Here is a 17961-nt window from a genome sequence, read left to right on the forward strand (position 1 = left end):
CAAGGGTGGTTTCAACCAAGCTGACTTCCTTCCTATCACTTCGCTGTTATATCCTTTTAGTCCACTGGTTGCCATAGGCTATTGTCCAGAGACCCTCTAATGCAAAACGTTTAGAAATGCTTTTCCAAATATTGATCTATACGTACCAAGTAGCTCATTTGCATGACTCGATTTCCGGACACAAGGACATTAAGTAGAGATGGAATGTGGGTCCTTCCATCCATGTCACTGTCAGACATCCCAGAATTCTTTGCAGCAGAGGCAGTGGCTTCATTGCCAGAACTTGCTGACCAGAGAACCACAGATCTTGCCCAGCAATAGTATTTATAATGTATGACAATCATAGAAGTATCCCTGAGTCACTGTCTTGTCTTTGTAAGCATTGTGAACATTTAGGCTACCACAAAAAGTCATTGAAACAAAAATATCTTCTTTTCTAATTTTTATCCAAGCATAATGTTCTGACTGCTGTTCTAGTTTAATGCTTTTTGTTTTTTTAAAAAAAAACAACCATTATTAATTATATACATTTTTATATCTCATCCCACACATAAAAACTATTCAGCCTCTTTGTCCTAAAAGCTCTCAGCTTTTCCTTTTTAATGCCCCACCCCAGACTTTCTTGTGATTAGCAAATCAGTGCTAATTGATAGAAAAATATCCGAATTCATAGAACATAATTCAAGGTTGCAGTTTCTGCCAATACCAGCATCCCACCTTTCCAATTTAATCCCAACTCTTTATCTGATACAGCAGATTTTCCTAGGGAGAGGAGAGGTCAGGAAAGGAGAGTATAATAGCTCCAACTACTGAAATCAGAAGTTGGCATTTTCCAAAAGTGGGAGGAGGAATTTAGAGCTCTGATTCTGTATTTAAAACCCTAGTCTCCAAACAGCACACACTGTACACAGTCAGATTTCTTACAGTTTTACTCTAAGAGTTAAATAATTATTTCCTAGTTCACCCCATAACCCCCGGGGGGATTAAGCCTTTTCTGCACCAGGGTGGTTATTCGCTCACTTACTGCTTATTTCTAGTGCGAGCACAGTCCTCTTTCAAGCACTCAGCTCCCACTTTGACTGCTTAGATGAGCCAGCCCGGGCAGGGATCTTCAGCTCGCCTCCCTCCTCCCAGCCGGGAGCCCCTGTCTTCTATCTAAGCACTTTTGTCCAGCACAGAAAGCAACTCCATCGCTTTCTGCGTGGTCTCTCTCACAGCAGCCAAAGGACTGAACTAGAAGGAGAAAGAAAGCTGACCTCTCTCCACTCTCCCAGCCTGAGAGCCTGAGGAGGCAGGGCTTCTGTGGGAGGAGAAGCCCCAGGACAATCACTTCCTGTGCTCCTCCCTCCTCCCCTGGCCACTGAGGCGGCGAGGGTAGGCCCCTTTCCACCTCAGCCTCAGCAGGCTGCCTGCTAACGATTTTGTGCACTGCTCACCTGAGGGCAGTGCAGGAGGGAGTGCTAGTGCAGAGGAGCTAAAACAGGGAACACTTTGAGATGGGAAAAGTGAGAAAAGACACAAGGGAAATATACTCATCATTTGCCGACAATGCCTCATTCCCCCGGAAGGAGCTTTTAGCTGGAGATAAGTGTCCCATCTCTGAAATGCCAAGCATCTTTATCCCCCATCATCTTCCCCACACCTTTCTAAATCCTTTCTGAGTAACTGGAAGGAAGACTCTCTAGTTCCTTCTTGGTGCTAATAACTTTCTTAATAGCCCTGAATAGTATCTGCAGTTTTCTTAAGGACGATGACCCTAGCTCCCCTCTCTGCAGACATTCCACCATCTCTCCTTAGCCTTGTTTACCTTTTGCTTCCCACCCTATCATTCGTTCCTCCACAAAAGTAGAACAGAAAGCTAGGTTTACCCACTTGAATTCAATAAACCATAAAACTTGGAAACTGTATAGGAAAACAATATATGGTCGCAGGTATAGAATGCATTTACATAAGAAAATTTTGCAAGTAACAACAAAACAACAACATAACTTGATGAGTTAGAGACCTGAAATATGAGGCTCCCTATGTTCAATTTTAGAATAATGTTTTATTAGAAAGTAACAGTATGAATTGAAAGATACTAGTTATGTCTGGGTTGAATTACAAGGATTCTTCAATTTGAAAGGAAAACACACACACATGATTTAGTTAATTGTATACATTTGCCTCAACTGCAATTTTTGCCTAACTACAGATGGCAAAATAAATGTCAAGGTTAAAGATCACATGTAAACATTGAATTTTTTTTTACTATCATTTATTCAATACTGCAATGAATGATAAATAGACCTAATTTATTAAAGCAAATGTTACATAGAGACTACGTATACAAAAGTACAGAGACCTTCCTATTCTCTTCTTCATGATTGTCAGCACTCAGTTGCTATCTTCTCATTTTCCCTATCTTTAATCCCTTCTCCATCACCTTCTAACCGGCAGGCTGCAAAATTGTTTAGTTTTCCCTGTCCTGAAAAATGACTTTCTTAGATCTGCTTTCCCCTAAAGCAGGGGTTTTCAATCTTTTTCATATCATGGCACACATAAACTAATTATTAAAATTCTACGGCACACCAAAAAAAAAAATGTATTTTTGATGATATGACAAGAAAATAAGATATAATTTTGAGTTGTTCACACCAGATGGCCATTGTTGTGTTGGCTGCTGTCATTTTTTATTTGACAATCTAAGAGAAAAGAGGTCAGTGCCTCTAACTAAATAGTCAGGTGTTGCACATTTAAAAAATTCTTGTGGCATAAAAGGGGGAAGAATGGGGAAAACCTGTGACAATGTCAACAATTAAAAAAAATATTCTGGAGACACACCAGTGTGCCTGCCACGGTGGAAAATCACTGCCCTGAAGGCATTCGTTTACTCTCTCTTATCTCTTCACTGTCAAACTTGAAAGAGTGGTCCATTCTTACTAGCAACAGCTCTTTTCTCCTCAATTCTACACCAATCACAATCAGGTGGCAATTGACTTGTAATTGCATTCTTGACAATCGCCAATGGACTCCTATTTATCAAATTCTTTAGCAGTCCTTTCTTTAGAGCTAATTGTATGAATTAGCCTCAAATGCAACTTGTGACTGACTACAGATGTCAAAATAAATGAAATCATTATTTCTTTTAGTGATCAAGTTTGTATGAAGTATTTTTAAAAAATGTCTTTGCTGTTATTTACACTATTAAGCTATTAAATGGTGTCTACTGATAGAGTGTCATGAGAGGGAGGAGGAATTGGGAAAGGAGAGGATGTGCTGAATTTGCAGTGTCTTTAGAAAGTTCATCCACATGGAAAGATCAAGTCGACCGTTTGGAAATACAGGTCTATATCGTAGAAGAAAAAAAAAAAAAAGGTAGGACACATGGATTGCTGGGGATAATCAAAATTATAGGCATGGACCAATTTAATAAAGAATATAACAGAGTCAAAGAAGTGAGGACTAAGGCCAGAGTCCTGGAGAATGATAAATGTAAAGAAGGGGACAAAGAAAAGCCAGTGAAGGAGGCTGAATAGGAGTGGTAAAAGGTGTAAAAGACCCTGGAGAATGTAGTCAAAGGAAAAAAGAATTGTGGATAGTGCTGATTCGGGTTGTTTTCCTGAGCAGGATGCATGAATGATTTCTTTCTCGAGTCCTTGTCTAGATGGATTCAAATAATGAAGCCACGGACAAAATGTGATAGGTGAAAAGGGTAGAAATTTATTGGAAGCGAATACAGACTCCCATGTAGGGAGGGAGTTCCAAGGGGGTAATCCACCAAACTCCTTTTTTCTAAGGTTTATAAAGGCTGTAGTTATCTGTCCCTTCGTGCTCCCTTCTAGTTGGATCTGTTCCTCACTTTATGATCCTATGCTCTTCTAATTGGTTGCTCTTTTTGCAGAATATCAGCTTCAAAGCCCAAAACCAATGTGGTGCTACCCTCTATCTCTCCCCCTTACTTGTAACGTTTCTCCTGTGAAAATCTGTTTTCCTCTTTCTGCCATTGGTGGACATTTCTCTATCTTCTGTGAAAGTTTCATTTACCCCATATCCTGTGGCGTTTCCTTATCTTCTGTGAATGTCTTCCTCCCCCCTTATCCTGTAGCACATTTTTATTTTCTGTGAATGTATGCCTCTGGGAGCTCTAAGCCCTCACCCATGCCTTCCTCCCCCATGGACCTTCTTTATGACTAAAACTCCCCAAATCTGCCTATTTTATCCCTATAATTCCTTTCAGTGTCAAATGCTGATGAAAGGGTAAGTAAGGATTATATTTGGCATTTTGGAAGTCTTCAAGGACTAGGAACAGAAGAATTCATAAAGGTGGAACCAAGATTAGAGTAAATTAATGAATATAGTGACAGTAAGGGAGTACTAGAAAGATAGTGAGAGAGGACTCAGCTTTCTTAGGAAAGCTTGAATAAAAAGAGGGGAAATTTGTTAAGAGGGTAGATCTCAGGGTAAGTGCTTTTTCCACAGTTAAAACAAAAAAGGAAAAAGAGGGTGCAAGAATGTAAAGGTATATTGAGTATGTTGATTGTTCAAGAAGAAATTGGTAAAGACAAAAAAATGTAGATACCAGAGGGTAAGGGGAGATAATTCATGAAGCAAGAAAGTAAGAACAAAGTCATGTAGGAGAAAAACTGCATGTCTTGCTTTTAAAACTATCAATTATGGCTCAGTGGTAGAGCATCGGTCTGTGGACTGAAGGGTATCGGGTTCGATTCCGGTCAAGGGCATGTACCTTGGTTGCGGGCATATCCCTGGTGGGGGGTGTGCAGGAGGCAGCTGGTCGATGTTTCTCTCTCATCGACGTTTCTAGCTCTCTATCTCTCTCTCTTCCTCTCTGTAAAAAATCAATAAAATATATTAAAAAAAACCCCTATCAATTATGTAATATATGTTTATAGAACAAAAACCTAGAAGACATATAGCAAATATTAAAGTCCTGTCCTCTGGGGCATGGAATTATGCATGGTCTATGTGTTCTCTTTGTACCTGGAATACTTTTTGAAATAAGAATACATTTAATAAAAAAGTAAACAAAATGTGATTGCTGGAGAGATCCATAAAATTGCCATGGAAAAAGACTCATTTAAAGTCTACTTTGCAGTAAAATGACTGGATTAGGGTTTTACCTTTCCTTTTATTATGTTTCTGGAAGAATAAAAGCTTTTTTAAAAAATGTAGAGATTCATGTTACAGTTATTGCTTATGTCCCTTGTGGCTAAAAAAGTGGAATGACTTTTGTTTATTGCATTCAATATGCCCCTTTCCTCTTGACACTCCCTTATAATATGAAGTTTCTCAGTTCTTTGACATCACATCATTTTGGACCCACATCACCTGCTCCCCCCCCCCCCTTTTTTTTAATACGCACAGTATCAGCACAGGCACAAACACTACTGCAGCAGGAGCCAAAGAAAAATGAATAAGGGAGTTTCTCCTGAAAGGCCTGGAATAAGGGCTTGAGAGTTCCCACTCTAGGATGGAAGCCTGGGCTGACCTTTCAAATGGAAAGTAATCACCTTACCAACTAAAAGTACACATTTCAGATCTTTTACTTTTCTTACATTTAGAAGAAATCGACTTTCTGAAGGGAAAATGCCATCGGTACAGGGGATCATTTACAGAGGGGCTTGTTAAGTCTGGCGTTTTTCAAACACATTTTTTCCCACTTAAAAGACATTCACAGCTGTGTTTCCCCCTCCAAGAGTGATCGTGTTACACACAGAAAAACAAAATAGCCACAGGGTGCAATTTTCTAGTTTTGGGCCAGGCATAGGCAAACATGACATATGGCAATCAAAGTCAGTTCTGAAGGATTATTGCTGGGTAAAAAGAAATATAAGAACAACAAATGTGTTGATGCATTTTAATTTATATTCTAAGTCATAGGCATATGTCCATGTATGGAGTCACTTTATTACTTTAAGGCTAAATCTAATTGAGAAAGTAGATGTTCCTATTTACGTCTTAGTTGGGTAATGAAATGGCAGCGATGCACAATACCATTTCTCCTGTAGCCTCAGAGTCCCCCCTAAATGCTGACTTCACTATCCCTAAGGGTGGCTCTTGATCTGTAAGAGAATAACCTAAAGAGTTTATAAAGTTTCTTAAAAGTAGTTTTTATTTTTCAAGTTTTCCAAAGACGAGAATTCTTCAACATAAATATCCATTGAGATGAATCAATCTGATGTTGTGCAATGACATTTTCTTAAGCATACACATTTATTATCAGGTATGCACTTTATATATTTCTTCCAATATTTTATCATGAGAAGTTTCAAACAGACAGCAAAGCTAAACAAATTGTATAGTGAGCACCTGTATACTTACTACCTAGATTATATCACTGACATTTTATTATTCTTGCTTTTTTGCATATCCATCCATCTGCTAGGATGCATTTTTAAGGTATAGTTCACGGTGTCACATTTTTATACATTATTTCTTCTGTGGTTTATTTAATTTAATTTACTTTTAAAACTCAGAAAAGCAAAACCACTGGTTCAGCAGTCTTCCAAAACAAGAGCACAACCACAAGTTAATGATTTGTTCCCCTCCAGCTTTCATGTGAAAAGCAAATCAGTGAATTACTTTCACAGAAGCAAGTGCTGGGGATAGGTCCTATCACTGGGATTAGGCAAGAGGAGCTCTGATCTAAGGGCTGGGATTCTCATAGTTCTCAGTCAAGAGCAAGTGATCAAACAACTCAACTTTTTGAGACAAATCCATGGTGCGGTAGGCAGTTCCAACTAATATTAATCCCCATGTCTTCATTTCATACCCTTGGATCATCAGTGTTTTCTGCAAAGACTTCACTATGCTAAGGGCTAGGTAATAACGCTTCACCTCAGGTACATGTAACACAATGGCAAGATTCAGGACAGGCTGGGGATGGCTAATGGCTTCTTGGGGGGAAAGGGGTTAGTGTGCTTTAAGGAATAGTACGTGTGTGTGTGTGTGTGTGTGTGTGTGTGTGTGTGTGTGTGTTTTAGATTAAGTAGGCAGAAAACAAAAACAAAATTTGAACTTTCCGTTATGTCAGATTCAGCAATGTTCCACATTACTTTGAGCACAATCCGTAAACTCTTCTTAACCTTCCCTCACCGCCCAAACCAAACAAAACCACATTCAAAGAAAAACAAAAGCAAAAAACAACAAAAAATGATGTTCTTCTTCACAGAAAAACTGAGTCCAATTCTTTCATCTGGGAGGTTCTGGTCTCCACAAAAATCATTTCCTCATTTCATGTAGGCCTGGCTCTTGAAGCTATAAATGCAGTCACAAAGCATGCAATGACTGTTATATAAAAATTGTTTCTTGCCTGCTGAAGACAATAATGGTTGAAAAGTGATGTATTTCAATCTACTAGGTTTCTTGGCATTATGTGGTTCTGGTACTATATCCAGACAAGGTGACTCACACATGATGGTGTTTACCTGTGATCACTCAGCAGAGCAGGGGTGGTTGTTTGAGTAGGAGAGGTAAGGAGCCCAAGAGAACTGACATTATTTCTGATCCCGACATAGCAAATAAAGATGACTATCACATAAAATAGTCACCATTCCTCCCCCAAAATGAAACAAAGAGTAAAGTATGTATTCTATATCTTTGCAGCTTGGAGAAAAATAACTAATCTACAACTATTTAAAACAGCCCTAACCGGTTTGGTTCATTGGATAGAGCATCGGTCTTCGGAATGAAAGGTCCCAGGTTTGATTCCAGTCAAGGGCATGTACCTTGGTTGCGGGCACATTCCCAGTAGGAAATGTGCAGGAGGCAGCTGGTCGATGTTTTTAACTCTCTATCCCTCTCCCTTCCTCTCTGTAAAAAAATCAATAAAATATATTTTAAAACGAACTATTTATTGGTGTTCTGCTTCTGATCCCTTTTGACATGGTTTCTTACTTTTATACACGTGGGTCCTATAAGACGGGGCAGAAACTGTCACTTCAATCTCAACTCAGGTGTGATTACCGCTGGCCTCTCCAGCAGCTCTCTTTCCTTCTCCCCGGCAGTGGGCACACGTGGCATTGCACATCTGTCGCTGACTTCCTATATAACAATTGATCTGAACGTGATAATTTTATGCCATTGTGAGAGCAAACAGCCACCTTTGTGCTGTAATAGAAAAGAAAGGGGGAAAATACCAATCTAGCTGCTTCAATAAGCATTCCTGTTTCCCAAGGATATTAAGCCTCTATTTTCATATCTTTTCTAAATTCACACGTTGCTTTGACACTATGAAATCTGCCTGAGAAAAATTTGTCTATGACATTTTGTTTCTGACAAGAGCCAACCCAAAGCTTGTATCTCAGCCATAAATCCATGCAAAAGGTTAAAGTTGTTTACCATTAAGCTACATCTATGTGACTGATTAACTTATAACCAGTTTTTTATTATGGCTCCAATAGCATTAGAGGACTTTTTTTTTTTTTTTTTTTTTTTTCTCATGTGGATCTGCACGCAGCCATGGCAGCTGAAAATAAATCTTCCCTGTTCCTCAGAGTGATGGATTTCCTGGAGGAATAGCTCATTGCTCTCACCTCTGAGGTCTCCCGAAGGCTTTGCTCACCTCAAGAATCCTAATTCTCATCATTTTTCCATCCGTCTCCCTATGGCTTCTTTGGTTCAGCCCTTTTCTGCAATGACTCATACATTCACTGAGGACAACATTACAGATAAGACATGGCAATCTCTGGAGGGTGGGCAGGCCTAGGGTTCCTTTCCATCTTCTTCGTGGATAAGGGCTTCTGGGCAACTGCTCGTTGAGGGAGCTTTACTAAGCACAGGATTTACAGGACCAAGGAAGATCTGGGCCCAGACAGATCGTTTATCTGCTGGACAGGTGACAATCCATTAAAAGATTAAAACAGCAGAGGACAGAGGACACGTAGCCAAGCACATAGACTACTTTATGATAGACACCAGCTAACACCTTGCTTGATATAGAGAATATTGCTGCTAGTGATGGGGAAAAGGTAGTAAAAGCCAAAGCTTAAATAATTTCATTTCTATCGAGTATTGCCACCAACCACCTGAGCTCAAATAGTCTGTGAATCCTTGGCTCAGGTAAAAAAGGGGTTTGATGTCTAGAAATTGTGTGTCTGATAATATTGGACATTGAAATATTCCATGACTCTGTTCAGGCAAAACTGTATTGATTTAGAACAATGGTTGCTTCCTGTTGTTATATGGTCACCCATTTAGCATTTGGGATCCTAGAGTTAGTCAATGATTATATGTTACTATCACAAAATTAGTAATTGGTAGTGGGTTTGCTCTGACATTTTCAGCAAATATGACATCCATTACTGGAAAAAATAATCACAAATACATTCAAATACATCTGGTATTTTTGGCAGTTTGTTGATTTTTTGTAGGAAATTCCATATGATTTAATCAGCTGATCAGAAGGAAATGGTCTTCAAAAAATAAACAATTATAAAATTTGCCTTATTTGGTGATGAGATAGGGAATGGAGGGAGCTTCTCTAATATGATAATTTCATTTTTCCTTGGCATGAGAATGAAGTATGTTCATTTGTTCTTTTTAAAAATATATATTTAATTGATTTTTTACAGAGAGGAAGAGAGGAAGGGAGAGAGTAGACAGAAACATTGATGAGAGAGAAACATCAATCAGCTGCCTTCTGCACACTCCTCACAGGGGATGTGTCCGCAACCAAGGTACATGCCCTCGATCTGAATCGAACCTGGGATCTTTCAGTCCACAGGCTGATGCTCTATCCAGTGAGCCAAACCAGTTAGGGCTGTTCATTTACTCTTGCACTTTAAACATTTTATGCATTTTATACCTTACAATAAAAGTGTATTACTAAACTTTTATTTTTAACATTTTATAGATTCAAAATATTTGGATATTTTCATAAAAGAGTCTCGGGTGTCATGTGTGAGGTGATAATGAAACAGATTTTGCCATATTTTTGGGCTACTTTCATTCACCCTCAAAGTGTTTTTGATCATCTACCATGAATGTGCCGAATTCTGGGGCATACTCGGCAGGTGTGGTCCCTGCTCTCACAAGGCTTGATGCCTTACTGTGGAAGCGAGGTAGTCAAACAAGCAATTATAAAAATGTGAGGAGCCTACGACAGAGGAGTCTGGGGATGTGAAGGAGGCGGAAGGATGACTTTGTGTCAAGGTCCAGACTGAAATCCTAATGAAAAGTAGAAGCCATCCAATCCAGGTGGAGCAGAGGGGATGGTCTGCGGGCTTGGGGAGTAGGTGTGGAAAGAATGACACAAAGGGATGACCCAAGATAAGAGATGGCAGGGCCTTCTAACATCTGAGAGGATGACTGTGTGGCTACAGAACAGGGGGAATTAGGGGGGATGGTCCCAGGTGAGGTTGGAGAGGAAGGCAGAGTCTTGAAAATTCTGTCTTTATATCCAGGACAATGTGGAGCCATTGCACAGGCTTAAGCAGACGAGTGACATCATCAAATCTGAAGCCTACTCGCTAAGTGTGGACATGGATGGGAGGAGAGGAGACTGCAGTCAAGCAGAGAAGAGGGGTCTCCTGAACGTTTGGTTTGTGAGAGCTGTGGAGCCTTCTTAACCAGAAGTGGAGAGAGCTGACCACGCACCAATTCTATTACGTCATGCTTAGCTCATCACGTTGTATATCACTAAAATTAAAATTACATTTTCAGTACTGGCTACTGTGAGTGATAAAGGTATCCACGTGTTCTGTAGTCAGGAATTAAATGAGCAGCAAACAGGCCTCTAAAAGACACATACTAGGGACTCACCTAACTTAGTAACACGTAAAATTCTTTTAGCAAAAATTCAATGAAATAGAAAACTTTCAGAGCTAGAGATGGGTAATTAGAGAGAGGAGAGGCAGAGAGAAGAAAGAAGAGGGAGAAGATATTTTGACTGACATAGCAAAAAAACCCCTTTGCACTTAGTGAAGGATATGAATTTTTGTACTCCACAAAGTTCTAAAACAATATCTAAACTTTTCTTGTTGTTTCTTGCTATTGGACAAAAACAAAGGGAGTCTGTTTTAAAAAGATACAATGTGAGATTGTTCAGTGCTACAGAACATCTAAAAGGCTTTATTGTGATTTTTGAAAATCAACAACAGGAATTCTTTATGCGAACCTAAGAACTAAACTGACCAGGGAGCATAAAATATTGATAAGGAAATGTATTTACTCAAGTGTATTTGGGATATTATCAAAGCTAATGTGTTCTTAAGAGACTTGAGAGGGCATATTTAGAGCTCAGTTAAGAAAAGACATACAGTTGCTCCATTTGTTTTTCACTTGTCAAAAAATAAAACTTAATAATGGGGGAAAGCTGGAGTAAGATAAGGTGAGAAGGTAATCAAATACAATATTTATCTTCTTGCTCAAAGCTTCTTTGGAGAGTCTTGCTTCTTAATAACTTTTGTTATTAATATTTAAAAACCATCACATGTTTCATGCAAAATATTGAAGGATGTCCAGCTACATGTAGGCAAACTTCAGAGCTCCAGACTGGAGCATGCCAGTGAGTATAGAAGACTAATGACATTTTCTTCTATCGCCAATTCAAATCTTTTGCATTTTTTCTCTTTAGGAATAAATTCCCAAATCTTTGATTCTTGTACTAGGGAGTAATAAACAAATTTTAAAGAGACAATGAGAAAGACTTATTGAACAATACAGCATAGAGGAATTTCAGTGGTAAAGAATATGAATCTCATATCAACTTGAGAGCCCTGTAAGGGTTCCTTTTAAGAGTCCTTGCAAACTGACTAATACCCCAAAGCGTATTGATAAAAGAGTACTGAGAGATGGAAGGGTGGCTGATATTCAATTACTTTAAATGCATCTTTGGAAGTAGAAATAGACTTTAAAGAATCTTTTAAAAACTCCTTTACTCTTATAAAATTGTCCTGGGTAGGCAAGAGAGGGGGTTTAAAATAAGATGATAGCAAGGAACAGCTAAATTTCAATGGATAGTACAGTGCCCCACGTAGAAAAAGCATTTTAAAATTATAAAAGCAGCAGCTTATCCTTATAAAAAACACTAAAATGATAGTTTTAACTAAAGAAGTGTGTATTTTGTGTTATAGCAAAAAATTAATTACTTATATTATTCCTAACCCCTCTTATTTCCTCTTATTGAAGCCATTCAAAAAATTATATACATGACATGTACATATATGTATAGATATCTAGTCATATATACATAAATATGTATTTTTATTCCATAAATGTGATGGTTGTATAAGCACTAAACTACTCTTTTTACTCAACAATATACTGTAAATACACTGAGTGGCCAGATTATTATGATCTCTGAATGCATAAGAATCTGGCCATTAACACATATCAACATCTACCTTACATATCCAAGTTCACCTGCATTAACAGATTTTTGTTGAGAAAGTTTAAGAAATACTGGAAACTATCAGAATGAAGACTGTTAGGTAACACTTCAAAGACAGTGCTAGCCTGGCGAGTGTTGCACAGTGGTTGGGTATTGGCCCTGGAACCAAGAAATCAGCAGTTCGATACCCAGTCAGGGCACGTGCTCAGTTGCAGGTTTGATCCCCAGTACTGGGTGTGGAGGAGGCAGCCAATTGATGATGTTTCTCTCTCATCAAATTTCTTTCTCTCTATCCCTCTCTCTAAAAATCAAGAAAAACATTAAAAAGAAAGAGAGGCAGTGCTAGCACATGAGCGTTTTCTGGAGAAGCTGGTGGCTTCTGAGATTCTTTCAGGTGGTCTGCAAAGCTAAAGTATTTGCATAATAGCACTAAGGTGTCATTTACTTTTTTGCTGTGTTGACGTTTGCATGGATAGTGCAAAAGCAGCAGAGGGTAAAACTGTGTCTTAGCGTGAATTAAAGTGATGGCACCAAACTGCACTAGTTGGGAACTGAACTGGCCACCTTAAAATAAATGTAAGAACCATATTTACTTGAAAAAATGACTGACAAACCTATGGTTATGCAAACCTGGCAATATAGTATCCCCCCGAAAGCAAATGAAGAGAACCTCTCATTTTAAGAAAAGCAACCAATAATATTTGTTGCCAAAATTCAAGTTTTCAATGACAGAATTTTGGGAAACTTGTATCTGCTACTGTGAGTTTGATAATTGCCCAAAAGCTAAAGATGTTTCTGATGAGATCAGGGATGTTAATGAAGCATTTGATATTGTATAATGAAGTATGGCAACATTTGGAAGATATGAATAACTACATGAACCAATATTTTCTAAATGATCGATACATGGCATGCTATCAAAACTGTGTATAAGTTAAAGATCCATTCAAAGTGTAAGAAAAAATAGTAGATTTGAACATGAAAAGTACATCAAATTCATTGATATCACTTCAGCTTCCACATTGCTACAAAACTTTAAGGGATAACATCTGTCGAGTTTTGGTGAAGTGTCAAAGAATATCTAATTATTTGAAAAGACTATTAAAATACTCCTTTCTTTCCCAACTGTATATTTGTGTGAAGATGAATTTTTCTTCTTACATTTCAACCAAAGAACAATTGCAACAGATTAAATGCAAAAGCAGATATGAGAATGCAGTTTTCTTCTATTCAGGTTTTCTATTAAAAGGATTTGCAAAAATGTAAAACAAGGCACACTTCTCACTAAAATGCCTATTTTTGAAAACAGTTTAAAATATGTTTTTGGTGCTAACGTGATGAGTATTTTGTTGCTATTTTTTCAATGAATTAATAAGTACATAGCTAAAGTTTTTCTTAGTTTTCTGATATGGTAAGTACCAATAGATATAATCCATATATACAAAAGCTTTTTTGGGGTCTTTAATATTTTTTTAAGAGTATTGAGGGGTGCTGAGACAAAAGTTTAAAGATCAGTGTTAAACTAGAAAGAATGTAAACTTATTCTGCGGTGATAGAACAATTTGCCTTTAAAAATTAGTTTTTTATTTTCTCTCTAATAATAATAAACATAGTCAATTTATCTCTTTTAGATTCTGGTGGAAAATACCATAATAGACCATGTTAAAATTATCCAATTAGTCTTATGATTACTTGCATTAGTTACTTAGTATATATCTGAATTGCATTTAATGGTTATAGCTTTAGAGTTTACAAATACTTATACATGGTTTATATCCTTTACTTTCCCTAGGCAATTCCATGAAGGTAGGTATTATTCTTCCTATTTATAGCTGAGAAAATAGGTTCTGGGAGAGAAAAAAGTGCTTTGTCCATTCAGAAAGTGCTAAAACCCAGAATCAAATTCAGGTCTGCTGACCTTATGTTCCTGTGCTCTTTTTCCATCTTCGGATGGAAAAAAAAATAGCCTTTTGGTTATATCAGCATGAACGACATATTTCAGCTCTTGCACAATAGAAACAGGGGTTGGGTATTGACATATGTTTAGAATTTGGTCAAGGATCCTGATGTCTCCCAGCCCATTTCTTCTGCCTATATGTAAGGATTGTGGGAAAATAACATGCCCAGGCATGTGAAATAATGCTTAGTATATATTAGGTCCTGTTATTAATATTTTCCTTACTCAGCGTATCAGTGTAACCCTGTACGAGGCCAGAGTAGCTTGAGTTTCATCCAACTCTTAGGTCAGATATGAAAGGGCTCCATCAATAAGACAGAAATAGATGAACGGCCGATGAAGAAGCTTCAGAACAACGGCAGGCTTGAGCCACAACAGAAATGCAGCCTTTTTCAGGCTGAAGCTAGAGATGATTATATTGACGACCACCTCAACTCCCTGCTCAAAGTTCCAATGTAGAGGTGATGGAAAAAGTGGACATGTCACTCTTCTGCTTCGCAGGCCTGATGCAAATTAGCTTTGGGTGGTTGCTGGCCATCACCACCTTTAACGGTTTCTTCCCTGTCCCCACCTCAGACTGCTAGAGCCACATAACAAGCCTTGAGCCGAAACCAATTTGGCTCAGTGGAGAGAGCGTTGGCCTGTGGAATGATAGGTCCCAGGTTCGATTCCGGTCAAGGGCATGTACCGTGGTTGTGGGCACATCCCCAGTAGGGGGTGTGCAAGAGGCAGCTGATCGATGATTCTCTCTCATAGATGTTTCTAACTCTCTATTCTTCTCTCTTCCTCTCTGTAAAAAATAAAACAAACAAACAAACAAACAAACAAAAAATACAAAAAAGACCCCACAAAAAAACAAGCCTTGAGAATCCAGGCAAGGCCAACCAACTTTGCATCCTATTTTCTCTCTGTTTTCCTAAGTTTGGTCCTGTAGGCTTCAAGCGTGGAGCCTCTCTCCAGGCAGCGCCTTCAGAACGAGGCACTGTTTGCATGAGCCCTACTTGCAAAGGCAGGAGGAGGCAGCACTAGGGCCAGAGAGAGGTCCCACATGTGAAAGCATGAGTCGGGCTTCCTGGTGGATCCTAAGAGCCCTTCAACCACAGGATGCACAGGGGCAATGCTGGTGAGATTCGGCTGGGTGTGGAAGTAGGAGAAGGGCCAAGTTTTGGGAGTTTTAGGGAGGTCAGAGTTTCTGGAGAAGGTACTTTTTTATTTTTTTAAAATTTCTTTTAGCAAAGGAATATTAATGGCATTAATTTCACTGTCTTTGTATATTGATCCCAACATAGTGCATGTACATATTAATACCCAATAAGATAATAATGATAATAATAGCTAGCTAGCTCTCATAGGAACAATCTCAAATTGTTTTTTTATATATATACATATAAATATATATATATATATATATATATATATATATATACACACACATATATATTCATGTATTTATGTGAATTCATATACAGATAGATGAACTTTTGCAATAGTAACAAAATGAGACCGACATTTCAATTTGTTATAATAAATTTGCCTTGGGGAAGATGGTTTGCTATTCACTATAATGAAGACTGTATGTTATCTTATTAATTCTCCTCATATTACCATGAGTTTATTTATATTTTTCTTAGTTTTCAAATGAGGAAATGGAAAGCCCTAAAGGTGTAGGACTTTTTTTTTACAGGGCCATGTCCAAGGTCACACAACCTCTAAGTAGGAGAGAAGACTTGGAACTTGAAATTTTCTTGCCAATCCAAATCTGAGCTTTTCAGCTCAGCCTTCTGCCTCCAGCATATTCCCATTTGCTTGAAAGTTGGGATTTTATAATGCAAAAGTGCATGTCTGAGCAAGCATAAAAACAAAAATTCAGGACAAGTCAGCAGCCTTTTAGTGAATTTTAGACAGACATCCATCTCAGATATCGAGTGGAGATGTAGGAGGTCAGTCTCTGAGGTCGGATTGCTTGGTTTACAGCCAGCTCTGCCATCTACTAGATGAATAGATTGAAGCAAGGTATATTCCTTTTAACTTCTCTATGCCTACATTTTCTCATTTGAGAATTATAACAGAATATCTCCTTGAACTGTTGAGGGGGAAAATAATTAATGGGTGCAAAGTATCTGTCACATTTAATACATTCAATAAACATTAGCTCATATAATTTGACATCTTTCACTCCCTCTCTTCTTTCCTTCTTTTCCCCTCCTTCCCCTTCGCTCCCTCCTTCCCTTCTTTCCTCTTCTAACAGTTTGCGTTGACAGCGTGTAACCACAGAGCAATCTTTCTAGCAAGATGGTAAGGCTCACCAAAGATGGCTCAGAAAAGTCTCAAAGTTAAAGTCTTGTTTTGGGCTGGGATTTAAAAATAGAATCTGGTGAGAAGCAATTCTTGCTGTGTCAACTTTGAGAATGCTGCACGGAGAAAACCCAGCAGGGCTTTATTTTAGGAAGACCCTGAGTGGCTCAGCTGCAGTTCATAGGTACATCAGAACATCCCTTGGTGGTTTGCTTTCCTGTGAAACTAAAATCAAGCAACAAGGAGAGCTCTGGTCTAATGCCCCCAGAATGCCCCTCCCCCCCACTCCCCACCTCTGCCTCGCCAGTCCAGGCCAGCTGAAACGAACTCAGGGGCTGCTGCCAAGTAAAGTGGGGCAGAAGCCCAGCAGTGAGCACTTTGCTGCAGACCCTTCTGAAGTTTGCCTCTTTGTTAAATCCACTTTTAACACAAACTGGATTTTTTACAGTATGTTTCAGAGACGGTGCAAAAGATTAAGGATACAGGAAAAGAATGACCACAGATGGTTGATTTGGAAAGTAGGTAGAGTAGGACTTTGGTCTGTGTCAGCATCTGGGTTCTAGCCCTGTTTTTTATTTTATTTTATTTTATTTTTTTTTTTTATCACTTTTTCCTTCTTAACTCTTTTGAGCTCAGTTTTTCCACTTCCAAAGTAGGAGTTTGTACTAGATAATTTTTTTTAGTGCTGTTAATTCTATGATTTCTTTTTAAATGAGTGGAGAATCAGTTAATTAGTAATTGTGCAGTGATTAAGAAAGAAGACCATTGTTAATTAAAGAAAGAAACTAAGCCTCCTAAATATTTTTTTAATCCTTACCTGAGGATATGTTTTTCATTGATTCCAGAAAGAGAGAAAGGGAGAGAGGGAGGGAGAGGGAGAAGGAGAAGGAGAGGGAGAGGAAAAGGAAGAGGGAGAGAGAGAGAGAAAGAGAGAGAGAGAGAGAGAGAGAGAGAGAAAGAGAGAGAGAGAGAGAGAGAGAGCGAGAGCGCTCAGTCACCCCTACCCCACTTTGCTTATGTACCCCAAATAGGGAAAAACCCGCAACCTGGATAAATGCCCTGGCCTAGATTCAAAGCCATGACCCTTTGGTGCATGGGATGATGCTCTAACACAGTGGTCGGCAAACCTATTAGGCAACAGAGCCAAATATCAACAGTACAATTGAAATTTCTTTTGAGAGCCAAATTTTTAAAACTTGAACTTCTTCTAATGCCACTTCTTCAAAATAGACTCACCCAGGCCATGGTATTTTGTGGAAGAACCACACTCAAGGGGCCAAAGAGCTGCATGTGGCTTGCCAGCCGCAGTTTGCTGACGAGGGCTCTAACCAACTGAGTCACATCAGCCAGGGTTAAGCCTCATGAATTTTAACATTCA

The 17961-nt window shown here is 38.7% G+C and overlaps 1 protein-coding gene across 5 annotated transcripts in view; it reads right to left on the minus strand.

Moving 5' to 3' along the window:
* Positions 1-17961, minus strand: part of PEX5L (peroxisomal biogenesis factor 5 like) — a 225847-nt gene that overhangs the window by 161737 nt on the left and 46149 nt on the right. The window contains exon 1 of one of the 5 annotated variants that reach the window (XM_084875554.1): positions 147-254. The exons of the other annotated variants lie outside the window; for them this stretch is intronic. Coding sequence (XP_084731680.1) covers positions 147-239 — 93 coding nt within the window. The 5' untranslated portion in view covers positions 240-254. Of the gene's footprint in view, positions 1-146; positions 255-17961 lie in introns of those variants that run through there. 5 annotated transcript variants of the gene reach the window in all.

The sequence above is a fragment of the Pipistrellus hanaki genome, assembly GCF_964339955.1.
Source record: "Pipistrellus hanaki genome assembly, chromosome: 2".
NCBI classification, from domain to species: Eukaryota; Metazoa; Chordata; class Mammalia; order Chiroptera; family Vespertilionidae; genus Pipistrellus; species Pipistrellus hanaki.